This window comes from Gymnoscopelus braueri (assembly GCF_963280865.1).
Source record: "Gymnoscopelus braueri genome assembly, chromosome: 5".
Lineage (NCBI taxonomy): Eukaryota > Metazoa > Chordata > Actinopteri > Myctophiformes > Myctophidae > Gymnoscopelus > Gymnoscopelus braueri.
In genome coordinates, this window is record NC_137606.1 from 4,347,765 (window position 1) to 4,372,764 (window position 25,000).

Below are 25,000 nucleotides of genomic sequence, written 5' to 3' on the forward strand. Positions count from 1 at the left end.
ACTAATAGTCATACCATGAGTCACCTTCTCTCTCTCTCTCTGTCTCTCTCTCACACACACGCACGCACGCACGCACGCACGCACGCACGCACGCACGCACGCACGCACGCACGCACGCACGCACGCACGCACGCACGCACGCACGCACGCACGCACGCACGCACGCACGCACGCACGCACGCACGCACGCACGCACGCACGCACGCACGCACGCACGCACGCACGCACGCATTTCTTTACGTACTTTATGTGCTGTGAATACACAGGAACACAATGGAAACAAGCCCTCAGAGCTTTTAGCATTATTCTATAACTATACCCCTGTGCTTTTTGCAAACTGTTAATAAAGTATCCAATCAACCAATCAATCCACATTGCACGGATCAGATATGGAACCTGTAAACAATTGCCTTGAACACGCACGCACACACACAGGCATGTGTTGCACATATACTGAAGCACATACACAATAATCACAGTGCCCAAATGCCTTGAAACTACACAAAATTCACACTGACTTACGCGCGTGTACACACGCACACAGACACACACGCACACGCACACGCACACACACACACACACACACACACACACACACACACACACACACACACACACACACACACACACACACGTCCGTCCGTCCGTCCGTCCGTCCGTCTCTCCGTTTTGCTGCTGGGAGAGCCTTTCACCTCGGTACCAGCAGGCCCCTTCATTCACTAATTGGCCCACAATGAATAGAACTGTTATTCTTTCCACTCCTTTATCTCCACATCCCTCCCTCTTCTCCCCTCCTCCGTCACCCCTCTCCTCCTCTCCTCCTCTCCTCCTCCTCAGCACTCCCTTCTTCCTCTCCTTCCCCTCATCCTCCCCTCCTTTTGTCCACGCAACACAGGAGGAGAGGAAGTGTGTGTGAACCCTCTCTTTCTTCTCTCTCTCTCTCTCTCTCTCTCTCTCTCTTGTGTTCTCTTATTCTTTCTGTGGGTCATGAGGAGGTTGGGGGGGGGGGGCGGGTGAGTCAGGGGCCCCTTAATGTACACAGAGAATGAAAGAGGGCCCCCCCCCCCCTTGCCTCCCCCCCCAGTATCCATGCTGAGACAGACTGAATAAAGCCTTTCTATTATGAAGTGGTGGAAACATCCTCAGCCATGAAAAGAGCTACTGCAGTGTCATGTCATCATGTGCAGCTCTATAGTGGTGTCCTTTGACTGGGTGTGTGTGTCAACAGGAAGATGGCCGGCTATAGTGGGGGGTTAGCCACTTCAACTCTAAACTGTCCCCAATTCTGTCCAGTTACGTCATAGAACTAGAGGTTCGGCGGCCCGAACCAGTGGTGTAAAGTAACTAAAAGTACATTTACTCAACTACTGTATTTCAGTACAATTTTGAGTTGTTTTTTACTTTACTGGAGTATTTCCAATTTTTCAGTACTTTTACTTCAACTCCACTACATCTAAGAGATTTGGTTTGAAAATAGCCGATCTACAAGCGTCGAAAATAGCCTATCTGTACAATGCGTCGCTTTGCGAGGCATTGTACAAGGTAGGTGACAACATTTAAGCCAATCAGGAGAGAGCACTGAAAATGCATTTTCTGTTTAATAAAGAGCTGGAGAGACATGGGAGACTCCTTTTACTGAACAAACACTCTATAGCAATGATTACTATCATAATATTGAGCTATTTAACACTTATTTTAACCAAAGTAAATCACTTACCCTACCTTTAAATCAAATATTTTAGTACTTTTCCCACCACTGGCCCTCACATGTAGAGTTCGGGCTGCTACTCTGCCCTCACTAGCCTCGCGTGGCCAGACTATCACTGCGTGGACATGAGTCTGGCGCTTCTATGAGGATGTTTTTTTTTCCAAGGGGCGGGATCAAAAGAATGTCTCTGCACGCAATTGGTACCTACAACCAACTACCAATTACGGTCTCCCATATTTGAATTCTGGGCCCTGATTGGTCACCCCAGACTTCGGGAGCAGGAAATGGATTCACAACGGAGCGGTGCCAGACCCAAATCGCAGAGGGCAATTTTATTTTGAACTGGCAGATTCGTCTGGTCCCAGGCTAGGCCTTCACATCTACGTCTCACTGCCGGGTTGACATCGACACGTTGTGAGCTTGTAGATCGGCTATTTGAACAATTTTAAAAATTGGCAAAAAAAAGTAAGATAGGGCCCTAGTGTCGTGACAATTATTTTGGGGCCCACTTGCAATACCCTCACTGCCCAACAGGTGGGTTAAATGTCAAAGTACTCAAAGCAGAGAACTCTGAAGTTCCACAACAAGTCTGGTGTGGTGGGCTATGATAGAATCTTGGGATACACATCACTCACATTCATCTGATTCAAGTCTGAGTCACTGTCATGGCAACTGTATTTATTTCCCTCACTTTTCATTGTCCTTTCAAATCAACATAAATGAAAGGTCATAATGTGTGGCAGGTCCATAGGTTTGAGTGACCCCAGGCCATGTGTTGCCATGTTGTTTGACACGCCGTGGTATGATTTGCAGTGGTGGAAGAAGTACTCTATTTAAAACTCTCTCTATATATACACTCTATATAAAAAGTACAATATTTTACTTAAAGGTAGGGTAAGTGATTTGCAATTATTCAATTGCTAAATGGGTCTATGTTCTGATAGTGCTCGTTACTATAGAGTGTCCTGTCCATATAAAGAGTCTCCATGTCTCTCCAGCTCTTTATAAAACAGAAAATGTATTTTGTAGTTTTTTTTTTTTTTTTTGTAGTTTCATTTCCAATTTTATCCAACCAGGACAGAGAACTCAATCAGGATATAGATTAAACAAGTGAAATTGGAAGTGATGACACTAAGAAATGAGCAGACAAAATTTTAACTGGAACACTATACAAATTAAGCTTAAAAATGGGTACTTTCTCCTGATTGGCTGAGATTTTGACACCTACCGAAAAATGTATTTTCTGTTTATTAAAGAGCTGGAGAGACAGGGAGACATCTGTTACTGAACAAACACTCTATAGCAATGATTACTATCAGAATATAGTATTTTAACCTTTTAACAAAATACTTTTTGTTTTAACCAAAAAATATCACTTACCCTACCTTTAAGTAAAAGTAGCAATACCACAATATAAAAATACTCTGTTACAAGTAAAATGCCTGTGCTCAAAATGTTACTTGAGTAAAAGTACTGAAGTATTGGCATCAAAATATACTTAAAGTACCAAAAGTAAAAGTACTAAAATGTCTGAAAATAGCAGATCTACAAGCTCATTTGTGACATGCTCTGATTCACTCTGACCCTCTCTCTCTCTCTCTCTCTCTCTCTCTCTCTCTCTCTCTCTCTCTCTCTCTCTCTCTCTCTCTCTCTCAGGACCTCATAGTGGACCAGACCATAGAGAAGGTATCGTTCTGCGCTCCAGACCGGAACTATGACAAGGCCTTCTCCTACATCTGCCGCGACGGAACCACGAGACGATGGATCTGCCACTGCTTCATGGCCCTCAAAGACTCGGTGAGTTACAGCCAGACCGCAAAACGTATAAAACACATCGTCTCTGTCGGGCAGAAAGAAACCTCTTATCTCCATATTTTGGACCTGAAAATGTCGTTTTAAGTTGTCTTGGCAGGCAATGTGTAAACCAACACTTCACCACCAAAGACGCATGTATGCGTCCATAGAAAAAACAATCATGTTTTTAGTGATTACACTAGAGGGCGCTCTTCGCCAACCTATGAATGATGCCTTGACTGCTAGAGAAGGGTAGAACCGGAAATTATGTCATCCAAAAAAAAGTCACCCCGTTCACTCCAATGTTATGAGATTTAGAAAAACACGTCTAGCTCGGATTTCTTCTCCCAGACTGTTTTTTTGTTGTCGTGAAAACGAGCCATATTCAACTGCAGATAACAACAGAATGGACGATCACGGTTACAATGTTTTTGTTCCGGTGGAAAGACGAGAGACTCGTCTCTCCACGGAGACATTGTTTGTTTACATCTGGGTTGAAAAAAAGGAACGCTGGATCGTCAAATAGACTCAAAATAAGGTTAAAACCGCTGCCACTGGCGGAGGAATTAATTGATTAATACCTGGCAGTGAGTGTGTTAAATATATGGCGTTTCACGTCTTTGACCTAACCCATGACAGCCCAATGTGTCCCAAAAACACATCATTTGGAGGTCCTTGACATGAAAACGTTTGAGAACCAGTGCAATAGAAGAAGCTAGGATGCCATAGCAAGGCTCTGCTGTTATGCACCATGCCCCACCATGACCCTGAGTGGCAGGAATGGGACTAGAACCAACAACCTGTCTGTCCAGTCCAGCCTGTGCTGGTGTCATCTGCTCTTCGGCTGGCTTTAAGACTGTTGGTTGGATTATTAATCTGAGCACAACAGAGCCCGGCAGCACAGCCCTGTGGGATTATAGAGGAGGGGATTAGAGAGAGAGAGCGGCCCGAGGGGCCCAAGAAGAAAAAAATAAAATAATCGAAATTATTCAAGATTTATTTTTATCTGCTGGTTCAACAACCACTGACATAAACAGTGAGAGAGAAGGGTGGGTGGAATAAATTGCACTCGCTGACACAGGGCATAACCTCTGCTTGACATTTGACAAAAGGGATTTGGAAGCCGATAATTTGTGGCCTATAATCCGACCTGCAATGGTGTAAAGTAACTAAGTACATGTACTCAAGTACTGTACTTAAGAACAATTTTAAGATACTTTTACTTTATTGGAGTATTTCCAATGTTCAATACTTTTACTTCTACTCCACTACATCTCAGAGTCAAATATTGTACTTTTACTCCACTACAATTATTTGAAAACTTTAGTTACTAGTTACTTTGTAGATATCAATTATTATATTATAAAACATATATTAACCACTTTAGCCATGTTTTATATATAGGCTATATTTGAAAATAGCCGATCTACAAGCTATATTTGAAAATAGCCGATCTACAAGCTCACAACGCGTCGCATCGCGACACGTTGTGAGCTTGTAGATCTGCTCTTTTCAAACCTTTTAGTACTTTAACATTTGGTACTTCAAGTATATTTTGCTGCCAATACTTTTGTACTTTTACTCAAGTAACATTTTGAACACGGGCCTTTTACTTGTAACTGAGTATTTCTACATTGCGGTATTGATACTTTTACTTAAGTAGAAAATGTGAGTACTTTTTCCACCACTGCTGACCTGTGTTTGAAGCGCTTATACTGTATGTGGATATACATAGGTTTAGCTCCAAATGATTTTTTATTGACTTATTATTCTTTGACCTTGGATTGTGAGACCGGCCACACTTTGAAAGCCTTATTTTGTATGAGAAGAGACTGGAAACGCAGTGTACAGCGAGAAATGTTAGCCTCAAAGTTGGAAGGCATCGTTCATAATGCTTTGAGCAGTAACTGTTCCGGCAAAACATTGGTACACACGGTCAAATTAAACCATGAGAGTGTGCAAATGGATGATTTGATTCCGTTTGTGCTCTTTTTGGAGTTCAATTTAACCACTGCCCCAGCAAAAGTAGTTGACTCATTGTCTGCCGAGGGAATTCGTCCAAACGAGAATTCGTTTTTTTTGTGCTTTTATAAAAGATCGCGTTGTTCTCTATCAACCGAGTGATCACTTTCACTTTCTACTCACAAGGATCCGGAAATAACGTCATCCAAAGATTTCCGCCTCCGTCCATTTCCTGTTTAGCATTTTCATGAAAACAGCTGTATCTTGTATCTTAAGTTGACTTTTTTTGCCCTGCATTTCGCGAGACATGCTATTTTCAACATGCCGTTACAAGGCAAGGCGCCATCGAGGTTGGATTTTTTTTCTCTGGGCGACGCACACTGATTTGAACCACTTTATCTATTTATATGTTGGCTATATAAAAATAGCAGATCTACAAGCTCTTGTACATCTGCTATTTTTGAATTTCTTTGGCAAAAATATTGAAAACATTGACCTGAAAACGTTTGAGAACCACCGACTCTAAAACACAACGTTGTGTCGTCGTTGTCGTCTCTTCCCGGTGCCACCAGGGGGAGCGTCTGAGCCACGCGGTGGGCTGTGCCTTCGCCGCCTGCCTGGAGAGGAAGCAGCGCAGGGAGAAGGAGTGCGGCGTGACGGCCTCCTTCGACGCCAGCCGCACCTCCTTCGTCCGGGAGGGCTCCTTCCGCATCACCGCCTCCTCAGGCCAGCAGGGCGGCGGCAGCAGCGGCGAGCGAGACAACATCATGATCCTGCAGGAGAAAAAGAAAGGTAAGAAGACACCTTAGGCTAGTTTCTATTGGGACCAATTTCATCCAATCAGGATAGAGTGCTTTAACCTTTTAAATATTTTTGTTTTCACCAAAAAATATCACTCACCCTACTATATATACATTTAATATATATGTACTGTATACACCATTGGTTCTCAGTGCGGTCTGGGGACCCCCAGGGGTCCTTGGCCGGGTACCAGGGGGTCCCCAGCTAAATAAGTTAATATAGCCTCACAATCATTTTAACCACTATTGTATACTTTGGCTATTAAAAAATAGCAGATATACAAGCTCATAATGCGGCACAGAGTGCCGCGCTATGTAGATCTGCTATTTTAGAAAAATCGTGAAAATTTGCGCAAATCTTTGAATATATATAAATTATTTTTTAAAGCCAAAATTCTTTGCTCAAATCTTTGCTTCTTGGGGTCCCTGGAACAAAATATTTTGAGATGGGGGTCCGCGGCCAAATACATTATCTATTTATGGGTCCTTGACATGAAAAAGTTTGAGAACCACTGGTATACACTATCTAGATAAGAGGTTTCTGCCCGACAGCAACGATATACACTCTCCCTCCCAAATAAACCATTTTTCTTCTCTCTCTCTCTTTCTGTCCATCTCATCTCCTCTCTGCCCATCCAGACCCAGCCTGTGCCATCCCCGCCCTGCCACCTGGCGCGGCCTCTCCTCCCGAGGGGGCGGCTTCCCCCGTGGAGCGCCCGGAGCCCGGCGGGCCCCACGCCATCCCCCGGCGCCACGCGCCCATCGAGCAGCTGGTGCGCCAGGGCTCCTTCCGCGGCTTCCCAGCCCTGAGCGGGAAGAACTCCCCCTTCAAGAGGCAGCTGTCGCTCCGCCTCAACGACCTGCCGTCCACGCTGCAGCGCAAGACCGACTACCAGGCCAGCAACCCCGGTGAGTGTGTGTGTGGGTGTGGTCAGGTTAGGCCAGGTTAGGCCAGGTTAGAACAATGCGCCGGGACCCATTTTTGGGTCATAGATGCATTGTTATGGGTCGTCGTGAGTAAATATCAACTTTTTAATGTTTTCTTATTTTATTTATTATGTTACATTTTCAAAGATTTCAATTTTTTTAATGTTATTGTCACATCACAGGTTTACAGGTGTAAAACAGTGGGTGAAATGTTTTCTTTTTCTTTTTTTATTGAATATAATGCAATTTTGTCCAAGCTGTATGGCAGAGTATGTTAATACAATATAACTTATACAATTGGGATGGTTGTATTTTGATTGTGTCAAAGGTCATGTCTCACCTAGACACAGGATCTGACACGAATTTTGACCTGATGGTCAAGATTCAAATTATCCTCTGAGCAAGCAGGCAGGCTCTATTAGCTCAATGGTAAAAATGTCAGCACCTGTGGAGGAAACCATGTTCAAATCCGGAGTAGAAGAGGAAAGTTACATAGTGCAGCTCTAAGCTTGTGATCTTCACTATTTTTTTTAAATAGGGCGTTAACTGATTATTTCATAATTTTATCTTGAGCTGGAAAGTTTGGAAACTGCTGTGTTCGAGTACAAAATACCAGTCGTGGAAGAAGAATATTTTTACATGTTTTTGCAAGAATTTAAAGACCCAAAGGTGAGCCAGAATTGAGTTTGAATGTATTTTTTATTTGTTAAGCTTAATTGTGAGATAGGTCAGTCTGGAGAGACATGAAACCAAGGGTAGAGAGAGTTGAGAGACAAGATGGGGGTCAGATTCAAATCCATGGTCCTGACGCTCACAAGCAGCATATATGGACCAGTTGTCAGCAACCGTTAAGTGGCATGTTTTTATTTTCTTGATAGTCATTTTGCCATATCGACATTACATTTAATTATGACATGCACCTCGTCAAAATAAAACACTTCAGACAGATTTTGATTGTCCATAAATAAAACAACCTTTTCTTATTCTTCTTTTGACATATTTTCTGTCATATCAGGACATTGTAATGATCATTAGACTCATAGCAATACCCCACCTATCTCCCAGACCCCCTCCCCAGTCAGAGTTCAGTGTGTGCAGGATGTCATTTGCATACAATGTGAGGGGACTTAATTTAATTCATTTAACCCATTAAAACCGGGAACGCATTTGTGTAACCACTTAAACCATTATTTTATACTTTTGCTATTCAAAAATAGCAGATATACAAGCTACAGTGCCGCTATGAGCTTGTAATTTAGCTCTTTTTTTTCGTGAAAAATGTTGCAAATCTGAATACAGTATGTATATTTTTAAATTTTTTAACTCAAATCTTTGCTTCTGGGGGTTCCCTGGAACAACATATTTTGAGATGGGGGTCCGCGGCCAAATACATATCATTTTGTAAAGATAAAAATTACATTTGTAGAATTCCCAGAAGTTACAAATGTACAAAACTAGCTGATCTACAAGCTCATAGCGTGGCACTCGGTGCCGCGCTATGAGCTTGTATATCTGCTATTTTTTAATAGCCAAAGCTGCTTTCCTGGTCTAAAAAATTAAATAAAAATCCTCTCTCTCAGACTTATGCCAGTGATTACCCTCCTCTGTGCCAATGTTGGCACCTGTGCCAAACGTTGCCTACCCCTGATATGGTCTGGGCACTAACTGGCTGAGTCAGCACAGCAGGCGCCCCAGGAATGTGTCACATTTTACAACCTGTGTGCTTCAGCTGTGTGTGTGTGGGTAAACAGCTGCAGTAGGCTGGATTAAAAGCCGCATATTGTACCAATAGTCCATTGGCTGAAACACATTGTTGCGGTCGGGGCGAAACCTCTGTGTCCAAAACCGACACTTTTCAGGAAATGGAAACGAAGATGTTCCGAAATAGTGAAAATAGCCAATGCAACGTGTTGTGAGATCGACTATTTTCACTACTTTTGTATGACAGTATTCTTGTACGATGAAGTAATGCATTAAGTGACAAAAAAAGATTATACTATAGGCCTACTCTGTCAGACACATCTATTTCATGATTTTTTAAATTATACATTCATCGACATGCATTTCTGTATCCATATGCATGATTTCTGGATATTCCTTTAGACCAGGTATTCGAATGCCTCTGCGAGATCCACAGTGAAATGCGATTACTCGCTCCTGTGCAAATGCAAATAACGGGCTTTGTTGCGAGATCTTGCAGACTCGGGAGGGTCTGGTTTTTCCCCCCACTGGTTAGAGCTCGTCTACGTCTACATCAATTAGATTATCGCAGACAACAGCTTGCCCAAATGTTTCTTTTTTTTCATTTTAAGATGAGACCAGATTCAACTGCGTTTTCAGCGATGCTGAAAACGCATCGCTTCGCGCCGCGTTTCGAGCTTGTAGATCTGCTACTTTTGATGCTTTTGTGTGGCGCTGTAGTATGATCAAGTAGGGTGTTATTTTACGAAAATAACACAAAAAGTTAGGATATGGAGATAAGAGGTTTCTGCCCGAAAAGGTGGTTGTTGAAGTCAGGTGTTATCAACCAGAGTCAGAGTTACAGTGTCGATGGTAGAAGATGAGGGCTGAGAGTTTAGTCACTGTCTCCCCCCTCCCCAGTTGGAGGTTTGAATTATACATAAACGCACACGCACACGCACACGCACACGCACACACACACCTGCCGCCACGCTAAAGAAGCCCACTTAACATAGTGTTACAGGATCACAGCTCTCAGTAACTGATTATAGTCATTAGAGAGAGATGAGTGGGAAGGCAGGCTGATCACAATGTTAAAACACACGCACACACGCACGCACGCACGCACGCACGCACGCACGCGATGATTAACATACTCTACCATACAGATTGGACAAAATGTAAATGTATTCATAAAAGAACGTGACAGTGCCGCTTTATCATATCGTATAATGCATTGGTTCTCAAAGTGGGGTCCGGGGACCCCCAGGGGTCCTTAGCGGGGTTTATATAGCGTCACAATCATTTTAACCACTTTAACCATTATTGTATACTTTGGCTATTTTTTTTAAATCGTGAAAATTTGCACAAATCTTTGAATATATATATTTTTGAAGCCAACATTTGTAACTCAAATCTTTGCTTCTGGAGGTCCCTGGAACAAAATGTTTTTAGATGGGGGTCCGCGGCCAAAAACATTATCTATGTGGGGGTCCTTGACATGAAAAAGTTTGAGAACTACTGGTATAATAATGTATCGTTTTATTTAACTTGAAAGTCTGTTGCTTTAGTTACTATTTCCATCAGTCTGTCGTATGATGAAATATGAATGAGGTTTCATGCATGCTGACTCATAATGTCCCCAGATGCCAGCGCGCGCACACACACACACACACACGCACGCACGCACGCACACACACACACACACACACACACACACACACACACACACACACACACACACACACACACACACACACACACACACACACACACACACACACACACACACACACACACACACACACACACACACACACACACACAGATGCCATGTGCCCACTCAAGGTCATAGAAGGAGTACTTTGAGCCCACTGCTGTACTGCTGCACATATAGAGAGCCTTTTAACTCTGTGGAAAATAAGAGATCATTTTGTCGCTGTCGTCGAGCAGAAAACCTTGTATCGCCATGTTTCAAATCTTTGTTTATTTTTTTCCGTGAATTAATGCCCTACTTCATCATCAAAAGTGTCGCACAAAATTTGTGAAAACAGCAGATCTACTTTTAAATCGATTTTTTTAAATATAATGATGAAAAGGGAACTATTTTTGGACTGTTCCCACCCGACAGCTTCAATATTTTTTTTATAGATTACAAAGTGGAAAAAGGTGACATATTGAAAAAAGTGACACAAGGAGCGGATGTAAAAAAAATAAAGAACTGATCACAAGGGTGGTCTGTGCAGAAGAAAGCATCAAGGCTTCTTTAAAGGGAGACCATATGTCTGCCCCCTGGTGCCCCCCTCGTCCCCCGTCCCCCCCGTGCTCCCTGCACTGCAGCTTCAAGGCCTCCAGGGTGAGAGAGAGGGAGAGGGAGAGAGAGAGAGGGAGAGTGAGAGAGAGAGAGAGAGAGAGAGAGAGAGAGAGAGAGAGAGAGAGAGAGAGAGAGAGAGAGAGAGAGAGAGAGAGAGAGAGAGAGAGAGAGAGAGAGAGAGAGAGATAACACAAAAAAAAGGTCCAGGGGACTTGTTTCCATTGTGGTCCTATGTATTCAATTAATCAGCATAGCATAGAAAATTAACACAATAATATATGTCATCGACAAAAACAAAACACTGTCTATGTGTAGGCTACAAAAGAGATGGGAATTTACATTGACCTCCCCTTGTGGTCTCCTGATAGATGTTTTTTTCCAGGCCAATTTTGAAAGAAACCAGTGTTACACATCCTTTAATGGATGGTGTCAGGGTATAGTAGAATGAGACTTTCCCATGAGAGAGAGAGAGAGAGAGAGAGAGAGAGAGAGAGAGAGAGAGAGAGAGAGAGAGAGAGAGAGCGAGAGCGAGAGATGAAGAAGAGTAGATGGAAGGTCAGTGGTGTAAAGTAACTGAGTATATTTACTTAAGTACTGTACTTAAGTACAATTTTGAGGTATTTGTACTTTACTTGAGCAATTGCCAATACTTTTACTTCTACTCCACTACTTATATATTGTACTTTTTTATATTGTACTTTTACTCCAATACAATTATTTGAAAACTCTAGTTAGTATACTTTGCAGATATAAATTATGATATTATGAAACATGCAGCAATCACTTTAGCCCTATTTTATACTTAGGCTATTTGAAAATATTGTAGTACTTTTACTTTTGGTACTTAAAGTACATTTTGATGCCAATACTTTTGTACTTTTACTCAAGTAAATTTTGAATTCTGGACTTTTACTTGTAACAGAGTATTTCTATATTGCAGTATTGGTACTTTTACTTAAGTAAAGAATTTGAGTACTTTTCCCACCACTGTGTAAGGCACAGGGAAAGAATGGTAGAAAGGGAGGGGGGAGGAGGGGGCGATGGGAGAGGTGAGTGGGAACTTGGAAGGCTAGAGAGGGAGAAACGGGAAGAAAGGAAGGAAAAGACAATCAGAAAGAAAGACGTGAAGGCGGGTATAAAGTCCCACAGAAAGCTGTGCTGGATCAATATAGAAGTACTCTGTTTTTCAAAATGTCACTTGAGTAAAAGTGCAAAAAGTATCTAAATAATATACTTACAGTGCAAAACAAAAGTATTTATTGTGAACAGCCCATTTAAAAAAGAAAATCGAAACGTATCAAAATGTGTCCATTTTCTTATTTTTTCAAGAAAAGCAGATCTACAAGCTCATAATGACACGATTCATTGTGAGCTTGTAGATCGGCTATTCAAATAGGCAAAGTATGAAATAGGGCCAAAGTGGTTAATGTATTTGTAGTAATAATAATCTGACATCTGCAAAACGACGACTTAAGTTTTCAAATAATCGTAGTGGAGTGGAAAAGTACAATATTTTGCCCTTGAGATGTTGTGGAGCAGAAGTATTATTATCGGCAAATGGAAAATACTCGAGTAAAAAATTGTGCAGTAGGCCTACTTGAGTAAATGTACCTAGTGGCTTCCCACCAGTGACAGAAAGATGAATGGATGTGAACTACAGTGGCTTCTCCCAGGAGCTTTAACAATGCACTGTCTCTGTCTGTTGTGACCTCAGTAGTGTGGAGAGAGACCAGAGTTAGATGTTATGTCTATTTATATCTGCGGAAGGATGTGGAACAGTTTTGCCAAGTCTGCTTATTATGAGCCGCTTTCGGCTTGTCTTCCTGTAAAGATGCGGGTTGGAAATCGACTATTTTCAAAAAATCGTGGGTGAAAAAAAATGATTTAGAAACATTTTACAAGAATTTGACAGAACATTTTCATAATGGGGGTCCGTGGCCAAATACATGATATTTTGGGGGTCTTTGGCATTAAAATGTTTGAGAACCACTGCTCTAAAACAACAGCAGACAATAAAGTTGTCTCCTAACTGACCCTAGACGCTTAAGTTACAGTATTTTGGGCTTGTTTTCATAGACCTGGCTTGCTTGTTTCTGCTTGCTGATATGGAAGTATCAAATCCACTGCAGGCCCCATCAGTCTGACGGACATATTGGGGTTGAGAAGAAAGTTTTTTTTTTTTGCATGCTGCAGGATTGAATCATCTCTATACATAACACTGCACATTCAACATTCAAGTCATACTGTGTAACATCCACTCTAGTAGTGTTTTTGGTGACACCAGCTGTTAGCTCCGTTGTTATTGCAGTGTTTATATGGGGGTCTGCGGCCTAATGCAATACCGAAATGAAAACCGTTGAGAACCACGAGGCTTAAAGGATCTACACCATGAATTTAAAAAAAATATTTGATATTTAATATCAGGTGTATGTCCCTCAAACCTTTTTCAAAAGGTTTGAGCCTAAATCATCACTCAGATATACTCATCCCAAGTCAATTGTCTCTGGCTTATACAGCACTTTCAGCTGCAATACCAAAACGTCCTCTTGGGCAGGGGGGGGGCTACTGAGCAATTCTGTCTGTTTTATTATTAAAAATTATTTAAAAATTACAAAATACAAAATCGAAAAAAAAACACTTTGAACATTTTTGAACAATTCCACCAAGTGTTTGAGGTGCCTGTTTCACCCACTTCCGGGGGGCGGAGCCAAAATCCGAGCCAGAAGTATTTGTTCGTAGACCCCCACTTAGGGGGGGTAGAAAAAGTTTCGGAGCGATTCGGGCACTTTTCATTTAACATTGGGTTTGCCATCAAAAATGTTTGTGACATCATGAACATTTCCATTCTGAGATCGCCTGTTCAGACACGCCCATTCTGGAAATCCATGAAATGAGAAGGAATGACTGAATTAAAAAAAAAAAAAATACAAAAAACCAAGAAAAATGTGATTTTCATGGTGTAGACCCTTTAAGGTGCAGTGGCAGTCCATAAGCTTCTCCTAAGTAATAAACATCTATTATAAACTTGTGTGTACAGTATGTATGTAAACGCTATGTTCACACAGATGCTGCACGTTCAAAGATGTAGTCGACTCCACCCCTTTCCCTGGCTGCTCCCTGAAAATATCGTTGCTGGCGGACAGAAACCTCAATATCCCGCCCGACAGCGACGATATGTAAATTAATACAGTGTCAACGCTGATATGTCATTTTATGACAGTGAAATAAAATAAATCACCATGAATCAGGCCATGTACTGTAAGGGAAGTTTATTTGTGTACATTTCAATTCATAGTGCTTTTCTTCAAACATAATGTAATAAGATGTCAAGATACAGAGCCTAATAAACATGTTATAAAAGGGCATTTGAATACAGTAAAAAAAATATATGAAAAGACTATAAAATAAAGCAGAAAAATAAGACAGTAAAATTACAGTGAATAAAAACTGTGTGTTATTTAAAAAACTCAACCGAAAAGGCAACCGCAAACAGAAAGAATATTTTTTTGCTATGATTTAAAAGAAATACGAGTTGCAGCAGCAGCGAGTTGCAGCGAGTTGCAGTATTCTGGGATATTATGCGGTGCCTAAAAGCTGAACGCCGCTTCTCCAAGTTTAGTTCTGATTCTGGGGACAGTCTGGCTCACGAGACTGTCCCAGATGACCTGAGAGTGTAGAGTTTGTGGGGTATAGTGAGACACAGATGACACACTGACAGGCACTGTTCAGTGGTTGCTGCAGACTGGTGAATACCCTGGGTGAATAGCAAATTTTGATGTGTTTTTCTTACAAGCGGTTATTTGGTGGACATAATTTTGTCCAATTCGATAAATTATTTAAAAATGTGACGAGCCCCCCACGTTGGATGTTTTGAATGTTATGAATGTAATCTCCAAACATATCAGCTCAATTATTATTATTCATATTCATATTATTATTATTATTATTATATATTTATGAGGGAGCGGAGAAAAGTTTGTAAACGTTATACTGTATGTAATATTATTATAGTGTGTAATTTTATGGCCGATGAATTGTTTCTGAACCACGGCTCCGCATATTCTCACGACTGAACCCTTTTAACCCGTTTTAGGAGGATATCCTTATGAACACAATGCCATGTTTGTTTCCCAGATCCTTGCTGGTTTCCTGCTTTATAGATGAATAGATGACTTATAGATTTATCTCCTTCTCCTTTCCCCCTACCTCTCTATCTCTCTCTCTCTTTGACATTTCCTCTAGTTGCAGAGATGGACATGGGGTTGCCAGGCGAGGCAGACTGTAGCATCAACGCCCTCTGCAGTCAGATCAACACCTCCTTCACCAAGCCGTCGGACGAGTTCTTCTCCAACCCCCCCTCCTCTGCCAACGGCGCCCCGGCCTGCACCGTGCCCCCCATCCTGCCACCCCCACCCGCTCCACTGCAAGGTGACAACCAGCAGGACCCTCAGCTGTTCTGCACTACACTATCATGTAGAGAAAAGATTTTTTTTCGTTGCCAACGCCAATCAAGTAATGCTACTTGATCATCCTACAGCTTTCTTGACCTTACTTTTGACTTAGCAAAAGCACATTTTGTACGACAAGCACAGCTTCAAAATCAAAACGGAAAAATGCAAAGGTCAACGGTGACACAAAATACGCATAATTACATATGATTAAAACATAACAATTCATTACAATAATGACAGTACAAAAGAGGAAACTGCTTTTAAAAGAGGACATTGCTGATTTAGAAGGCATTTATAGAATCGGCCTCGGGTCTTGATGGGTTATTCATAATCATAATCCATTCCAGTATTTAATGACGTGTTTATCAATCTCCTTCTCTTTCCTTCTGGCTGCCAGCCTCCTGGGTCCAGACGGAGGCCCCGCTCCAGTCTCCTCCCCCGGGGGTCTCCATGGCGATGCACATGCAGCGTGGACACAGGCGGACGCCCTCGGAGGCCGAGCGCTGGCTGGAGGAGGTCGCCATGGCAGTCAAGGCCCAGCAGCAGAGCCCGCCCCCTACCCACCCCACCATCATCCCCGCCATCCCCGGCCCGCCCACCATCATGGCCAGCCAGCCAATCATGTCCAATCAGGGCCCCGTGTCCACGGTCACCATGTCCCTCGCTTCCATGTCCAACCCTCTGCTGCCAGGTCCCTGCTCCGTCATGGCCCAGTCCGCTATGTCCCTCCCGCCCATGGCGCTGTCGTCGGTTCCGCTCATCCCGGGCCCTCCGATGTCGGGACCCCCGATGTCCCTCCCCTCCATGTCCATCCCCACCATGTCGGGTCCGAGCATGTCCGGGGCCCCTATGATGCAGCCCTCCATCGCGGCGGGGGCCCCGGGCTCCCACCCCGGCTCCATGCAGCCCTTCCCCTCGGTCTTCGACACCACGCCGGCCCCGGTGGGGATGTTTGCCGGCCAGCCGGTCCAGCCGTCCTTCGTCCCCATGCAGACCTACATGCCGGGCCTGGCCAGCAGCATGACGTACCCCAGCGCCAGCGTGGTCCCCGTGGTGGGCATCACGCCCTCGCAGATGGTGGCCAACGTCTTCTGCACCGCCGCCGGCTCTTCCTCCGGCGGCGTGGGGGGCGGTAGCGCCATGGGTTCCGCCGGAGGAGGAGCCATGAAAGTGGGGTCGGCGCTCGGAGGCATCGGCCAGCACCATTCTTTCCCCGGCACGGTCAGCCACGCCGGAGGCTTCCATTCTCCCCCCTTCTCCTCGACCCAGCCGCTGTCGGCGGCCGTTAACGGCCTGCCGCCGCTCGGCAACGCCCTGTCTTCGGCGACCGCCATGGCCCTCCAGAACGGGACCTCCACCAACAGTAGCAGCAGCTGGCCACCGGAGGGCAGTCAGCTGACAGCGCCGGCTGCCAGCGTGTCACAAGAAGTCGATCGTTTCGAGGCCAAGTGGGCTGCGCTGGAGACCAAGCCAGCCTCTCAGCAGCCTGCGGCGGCCAACCCCTTTTCCAATGACCTGCAAAAGACATTCGAGATCGAGCTCTGAAGCCGGAGTTTAGTCTCGTTTAGCCCCATACCACTAGCCCTGGAGTTAGCCTGTGATAGCCAGGTGCTAACCTCCGGCAGCTCTGCATAGACTGGGAAGGCAGGTCCTGGAACTAGCCTAGCATCCGAACCATGATAGCCTAGCAACTTGCTAACAGCTCTCGAAAGGAGCTTGGATGGTCTAATCAAGTGTATTGCTTTCTTTAGTGTGTACTCCAGTGAGAGCGAGGAAGGGCGTTGGGAAGTTGCTGGGCCGTATCTGAATTATGGAGGCTGGATGACCTAGCTCACTATAGACCCAAACCGGATTGGACTGACCCTTCCAGCCTTCCCTCAACCCACTTCTCTTCCTTGCTTTTGCTTCTTCCGGTCTGGATGTATTCCACCCGTTCCTGTGTTTATATACATCCTGAAAACAGCAGGGGTCCAAGTTGCAGTTTCTTTCTTTCTTGTTTTCTTAATGGGAGCTCCACTAGAAGCATTCCAGTCCATGAGGTGTTTCTGCAGTTTGTTTTGATTTATTTGTGGAGATATATTATTATGTCCACGTCCACAGGACGCGCAGACAGGCAAAGACTGATTGGTTGACTGCTAAGAGAGATTGCCATTGCTATTAGCCAAGCACAGTGAAGAGGGTTTTCATGCCCCGGGAAGGAAGCCAATGACGTGAGACCCCGCCCACCCCAACAAAGAGGAGACTCACTGACCAATAGTCGAAAAGATTGAAAGAAAGGCCAAAAGGATTTGTTTATTTATTGGTTATTATATGGTTTTAATTTCTTTTCTTTTAACAAGTTATATATGTATTTTGTTGAATTGAGATTTGAAAAGCAGTATTTTGGGAGATAGCCCCAGCCCCCAACCGACCCCCCCCCTCCCCATATTTATTTTTTGTTGTACATGCAAAGGGACCGTCAACAGCAGATGTGTGTGAGGAGGCAAAGGGAGTTATATTGGAACATACATAACTTGACTGAAACACTATACAAAACAACCAAAACATCAAGGGCTGCTAGCACAGCACTACAGTACACTACGGCAATGTGTGTGTTAGAGAGACAGGGAAAAAGAGAAAGAGAGAGTGCGTGTGCGTGTGCGTGTGCGTGTGCGTGTGCGTGTGCGTGTGCGCGTGCGTGTGTAAATAGCGGCATGCTTCCATAGCCCTCATGTGTAACTCTCCATTGCTGCTAAATACGTTGTCTTCCCAGGCTTTATAGCTCAATGGTTCTCAAAGTTTGTAATTTTAAGGACCCCCCCCAGTTTGCTCTTGCATTAGGCCACAGACCCCCATAACTCTGAGAGCGTACAAATGGAACCCAATGGACCCGGGGTCCATTGGGTTCCATTTGTATACTCTCAGAGTTACAGAGATATAAGGGTCCATTTGGTCCCTAACTCTCCATCATTTAGCTGGGGACCCCCCCTGGGAACCCCCTCAAGGACCCCTGGGGGTCCACGGACCTCCATTCTTTGAGAACCACTGCTCTAGCTCCAGGCCCAGGGAAACCGGAACCCATCCAGATCACTTCAGGACAACCCAAACAAACACTCTGGATTTACTACTCTTCTACGCAGCAGTTGTTTTTAACTCGTTGGGGAGAAAAAAAAGGGGGGGAAAACTGGTTGGAACTCTTGGAACGTATGGATAACAAACAAGCAACACAAAAGCCCCCCTCCCCCAAGGAGCTGTAATAAACTCAGTGGAACTTTTATGTCACTATTCAAAAACACTGTGGAACTGTGGTCCAAATAAACCATGCACTACATTCCTACAAACACAGGGTACAGTCATGTCACCGTATATATAGGAGTGGTGCTCGCTCGCCCACCACTGTGTCACTGGGACTACCGGGGGTAGAGAGGAGATGTAGAGTTTGACCAGAGAAAGCCATCTCTCACGGCTAAAAAGGGACGTTCACAACCAAGCACGATAACTATAGCTATAAAGATATAGTTAGAAATATGATCTAACTCTAAGTGGAGTTCACGCCACAACAATAACAAAGACGATGGTGAACGACACAGTTAACTGGCCGGTCAGTGTAAATGGCCTTTAACCACTTAAACCCCGGCGTCCGTATTGTGGGGAAAGCTTTCGCTGAAAATAGCCGATCGGCAAGCTCACAACGCGGCGCGCTGCGTCGCGTTGTGAGCTTGTCGATCGACTATTTTCAGCGAAAGCCTTCCCCACAATGACAGAAAACAGAAAAGACACTAGTATAGTGCCCTGAGGGACTCCAGTCAGCCAAATGGGGTTCACTAACATGATATATAAAAGATAGTGCCTCTCATGTTCCACGTACCTCTAGTAGTGGACAGACAAGTTAGGAGTCGAATCGATTAAGGCTGTGTTCAGACAGGCAGCTCAAATCAGATTTTTCTTTGGCCTATCCTAGAGTGGTTTGATCAGGTTTGAACAGCGGAAAACCACATTGTTTTGCTAATCAGATTTCGACAACATTCCTATTCCGATTCAGATCAGATTTCTTTAAAAATCTAGACACTAGTACTCGGACACCGAAGCCTGATTGATACTAAGTCGTGCGATGGTGTGGCACTTGCCGAAAATGGTTGTGAGCTTGTAGACCGGCTGTTTTAGGCGAGCGACACTGTGCTGCGACAGAGCATAAGTTAAAGCTGCACTATGTAACGTTCCTCTTCTACCCCGACATTTTTTACCTTTGAGCTAATAGAGCCTGCCTGCTTGCTCAGGGGATAAATTGAATTTTGACCATCAGGTCAAAATTTGGGTCAGATCCTGAGTCTAGGTGAGACCTTTGACACGATCTAAATGTCTCAGCAGAAGAGCAGGGAGACCAAATACAACCACCCCAATTGTATGAGTTATATTGTATTAATATACTCTACAGATTGGACAACATTAAAATGTGTTCATAAAAAATAAGTTACATAGTGCCGCTTTAAGCATTACTCACTATGCTATCGGTCGACGATTGTACATAAATCCGATCTGATCACTTTCAAATAACAGTGTGGGACAGTCAATCACAACATCATTATTTCAGAAACAAATCCGATTCGCCTGTAGTCTGAACAAAGCCTAAACGAGCTTCAGAACGGAGGGAGGGGGGGGGGGGAAACAGAGGGATAGAGGAGAGCAAAAATAAAAGGGAAAGAAAAGCGAAAGTGCCCGTCTGAAGGAGAGAAGGGATATAAAGATAATCGGGCTGGAGGATGTCTTTAAGGGAAGGGTGTGAAAGAAGATGGAGGGGAAAAGGTAGTGAGATAGTGTGTGAGGATATCGTCACTGTCGGGCAGAGACCTTTTATCTCCATATTCTAACTTTTTGTGAATGAACGCCCTACTTGATCATACTACAGCGTCACACAAAAGCATCAAAAGGAGCAGATCTGCAAGCATGTCACTCTGCTACTTTTGAATTTGAATGCTGAAAAGTAACAGTTTTGGACATATGAGGTTTCCACCCGACCGAGACGATATACATGTATAATGAGCAAAAATACATTCAACATCCATAAACGGAGTATTGTTGTCTGCCCCCGTTATGAAGTCCTACACAAATCACCAGGCACTTTCAGCATCATATTCACTTGCATCTGCAGCCCTGCGTATAGAAAAAAAAACGGCTCAACTTCCATCAATATTTCCTGCAGAGTTACAGATCATATACGGCTGTGGCCACATAAACAGGAAGTTATTCTTTTGTGTAACAAATGGTATGCGCAACCCTCTATACAGTATATATTTAACAGCCGCTACACGCCAATGTGTTCCAGTTCTTTTAATGCGTTTTGGCTTTACTTGCAGCATGAATCATCAGAGGTGTGGTCCATTGAAGAAGACGACATTACAAAACGTGCAAGGTGTAAAGTGTGCTTTGTAGAAGGGCTTTTTGGGTGTGGAGGAGGTTTCATGGCATATTTCACACAGAATTATAGGCTTCCTTCCCCTTTCGGTTGTAATTCCCAGACTTTTACAGGTACTTTTTTACTTGTTGCTTGATTTTGGTAATATATTATTAATTTATTATATAGATAGATATATTATTTATAAATTATGGATCCCCCTCCCCCAACAAAAAAAACAACAAACACTTACATTCAATTCAATTCAAAAGAGCTTTATTGGCATGAGAAAACATACATTTACATTGCGTGTGTCAATATATAATAAAAACAACTCCCCTGCACAGTTGTAGATATATGCAAATCATTCAGTTCTGACAAACGTGGGAGATGGAACCCTATAATTCGGAAGGTAGCGATTTCCTTCCAACGAGCTAGTCTGGCTTCTCCTGACCAGACCAGACACATCTCTGGTCTAGAGAACCACTAAACCTCCGTAGGGGAATTCCGCTGGATGCCTCCGCTCCCACCACAGCTGAAATCTCCCCCTCATTAACTCCATATGGCTCAGTCGGCCAATCAAGCCACTCGGCCTGTGGCAGGGATCCCGTCTGATAGGCCAGTGGTTCTCAAACTTTTATAATTTCAAGACCCCCCGGACCACCCCATAACTTTGAGAGTGTACAAATGGAACACTCTCAATTGTCCGTTTGTACGCTCTCAGAGTTGCATACCTGTAAAGGGTCTATTTGGTTCCATTTTGTACACTCTCGGAGTTACAGACCTGTCCACTTGGTTCCTAACCATCAATCATTTAGCTGGGGGGGACCCCCTGGAATCCCCTCCCCCTCCCCGGACCACAGTTTGAGAACCACGGGGATAGGCTTTCTCCAAAGAGGACTTTACATTTATATGGCATGGGCCCTAATTTATGTGATCTCGGGCCCGCCCATGTTTTTTTTCTTTCTCCCCCTGTTTTGTTTTTTGGACAAACCAGACAAATTCCTCTCTTCACCCACTCCTGTCTTTTACGAGACGAGAGCGAGTCACTCATGAATTTGATGCTTTTGTTTTGTTTTGAGAACATTGTTATTTCTCCCCAGGCTCTCGTTAAGCACGCCCTCCAAATAAAAAAAAGATGTAGGTTAATTGTGTTCCATATTAAGCAAACTAAATGACCTCATAAAGTTGATTGTAAAAACCATAGTTTAGTGATGGTAACAAAAAAAAAAGAGAAAAGAAAAACGAACAAACCAGTGGAGTTTATTTTTAATCTTTATTTACAGAATTTTTGTATTTAAACCTACATATTTGTATTGTAATTACATTGTACAAAAGATAAATAAAGTAATATAATATTACATCTGCTCATGTGACATGCGTGAAGCTTTGTTTTTATTTGTCTTGTCTGTCTGTCTGTCTGTCTGTCTGTCTGTCTGTCTGTCTGTCTGTCTGCCTGCCTGCCTGCCTGCCTGCCTGCCTGCCTGTCTGTCTGTCTGTCTGTCTGTCTGTCTAATCCAGTGGTTCTCAACAGGCGTTCTGGCTTGGATCAATGGAACTAACGTAGTATACGTTAAGTTGTACCTTAAGTCATACTTTCAGTGGTATCACAATGAAAACTGACTTTTCAAGCTTTTAAAGAAAAAATACTGTGACAATTTATTTTTCTTTTTTTATACATTAAAATCTTAGTGTTTCGCCAATTATTTTGGGCCCACATGCATTATCCTCATGACCCACCGGTGGGCCCCGGGCCCACAGGCTGAGAACCACTGATCTAATCCATCCATCCACCATCTTCCTAGCTGTAACTGAAGTCTGTGGTTGCAGCCTTCTACACTGTCCTACTGCAGTCTATGCTGAGGTTGCAGCCTTCTACACTGTCCTGCTGCAGTCTATGCTGTGGTTGCAGCCTTCTCCACTGTCCTGCTGCAGTCTATGCTGAGGTTGCAGCCTTCTACACTGTCCTGCTGCAGTCTATGCTGTGGTTGCAGCCTTCTACACTGTCCTGCTGCAGTCTATGCTGAGGTTGCAGCCTTCTACACTGTCCTACTGCAGTCTATGCTGAGGTTGCAGCCTTCTACACTGTCCTACTGCAGGAGTGTTACACATTCAAGGAGACAAGGCCACTTTTCTTCCCCAGGGCCGTGAGAAACAGGACACACACACACACACACACACACACACACACACACACACACACACACACACACACACACACACACACACACACACACACACACACACACACACACACACACACACACACACACACACACACACACGCACACACACGCAGAGCTCTCAGGGTCATGGAAGTAGTAACTTTCACCAGGCCATTGTTCTCTGATGTGTAGACAGTCAGATTGAGTGTGTGTTGCTGAGCAGTTTAAAGTGAACATCAGAGCAGTTGTAGTCTGACTTAACTGGCAACTTTATAAGCTGTTTACAAGCAGCAGTGCACTGGGCTGGGCCACATAACTGCTACACCACACTCTAGTCTAGTGGACGGTCACTGGATGAGGTGGCACTTAAAGACATCATACTCTGGGGACGTATGATATAATAGCAAAATGGCCGCTGTGTGAACATAACCAATAGGGTCCATCATATGGGAATTTGAATGTTTATAATATTGATATTGGTGTGATATTTACAAACACAACTCAGCCCTTTAACTGATTCATTCATTAGTATCAACACAGAGGATAAAAATACAATAAGGGCTTATTGTCATTGTGGTCCTCTGTACATAGAAACACAGAAACAACATACAACACTAAAAATGATACTGACATGATACTGATATCATATGATACTAACATGATACTGACCATGATACTGACATGATACTGACATGATACTGATCATGATACTGACCATGATACTGATTTGATACTAACATGATACTGACATGATACTGACAATGATACTGACCATGATACTGAGATGATACTGACCATGCTACTGACATGATACTGACCATGATACTGACCATGATACTGACCATGATACTGACATGATACTGACCATGATACTGACATGATACTGATCATGATACTGACATGATACTGACCAGGATACTGATCATGATACTGACATGATACTGACCATGATACTGACATGATACTGATCATGATACTGACATGATACTGACCATGATACTGACATGATACTGATCATGATACTGACATGATACTGACCAGGATACTGATCATGATACTGACATGATACTGACATGATACTGATCATGATACTGACCATGATACTGATTTGATACTAACATGATACTGACATGATACTGACAATGATACTGACCATGATACTGAGATGATACTGACCATGCTACTGACATGATACTGACCATGATACTGACCATGATACTGACCATGATACTGACATGATACTGACCATGATACTGACATGATACTGATCATGATACTGACATGATACTGACCAGGATACTGATCATGATACTGACATGATACTGACCATGATACTGACATGATACTGATCATGATACTGACATGATACTGACCATGATACTGACATGATACTGATCATGATACTGACATGATACTGACCAGGATACTGATCATGATACTGACATGATACTGACCATGATACTGACATGATACTGACCATGATACTGACATGATACTGACAATGATACTGACCATGATACTGACACTATACTGACACGATACTGATATGATGCTGACATGACACTGACCATGATACTGTCATGATACTGATCATGATACTGACCATGATACTGACATGATACTGACCATGATACTGACATGATACTGACCATGATACTGACACTATACTGACACGATACTGATATGATGCTGACATGACACTGACCATGATACTGTCATGATACTGACCATGATACTGACATGATACTGACATGATACTGACCATGATACTGACATGATACTGGCCATGATACTGACCATGATACTGACATGATACTGAACATGATAC

The 25,000-nt window shown here is 43.5% G+C and overlaps 1 protein-coding gene across 1 annotated transcript in view; it reads left to right on the forward strand.

Moving 5' to 3' along the window:
* numbl (NUMB like endocytic adaptor protein) overlaps window positions 1–18,457 on the forward strand; it is a 46,072-nt gene extending 27,615 nt beyond the window's left edge. Inside the window, exons 3-7 of the mRNA XM_080428299.1 lie at window positions 3,365–3,505; window positions 6,037–6,256; window positions 6,904–7,173; window positions 15,428–15,613; window positions 16,034–18,457. Coding sequence (XP_080284425.1) covers window positions 3,365–3,505; window positions 6,037–6,256; window positions 6,904–7,173; window positions 15,428–15,613; window positions 16,034–17,181 — 1,965 coding nt within the window. The 3' untranslated portion in view covers window positions 17,182–18,457. The remainder of the gene's footprint in view (window positions 1–3,364; window positions 3,506–6,036; window positions 6,257–6,903; window positions 7,174–15,427; window positions 15,614–16,033) is intronic.
* Window positions 18,458–25,000: the final 6,543 nt, after the last annotated feature.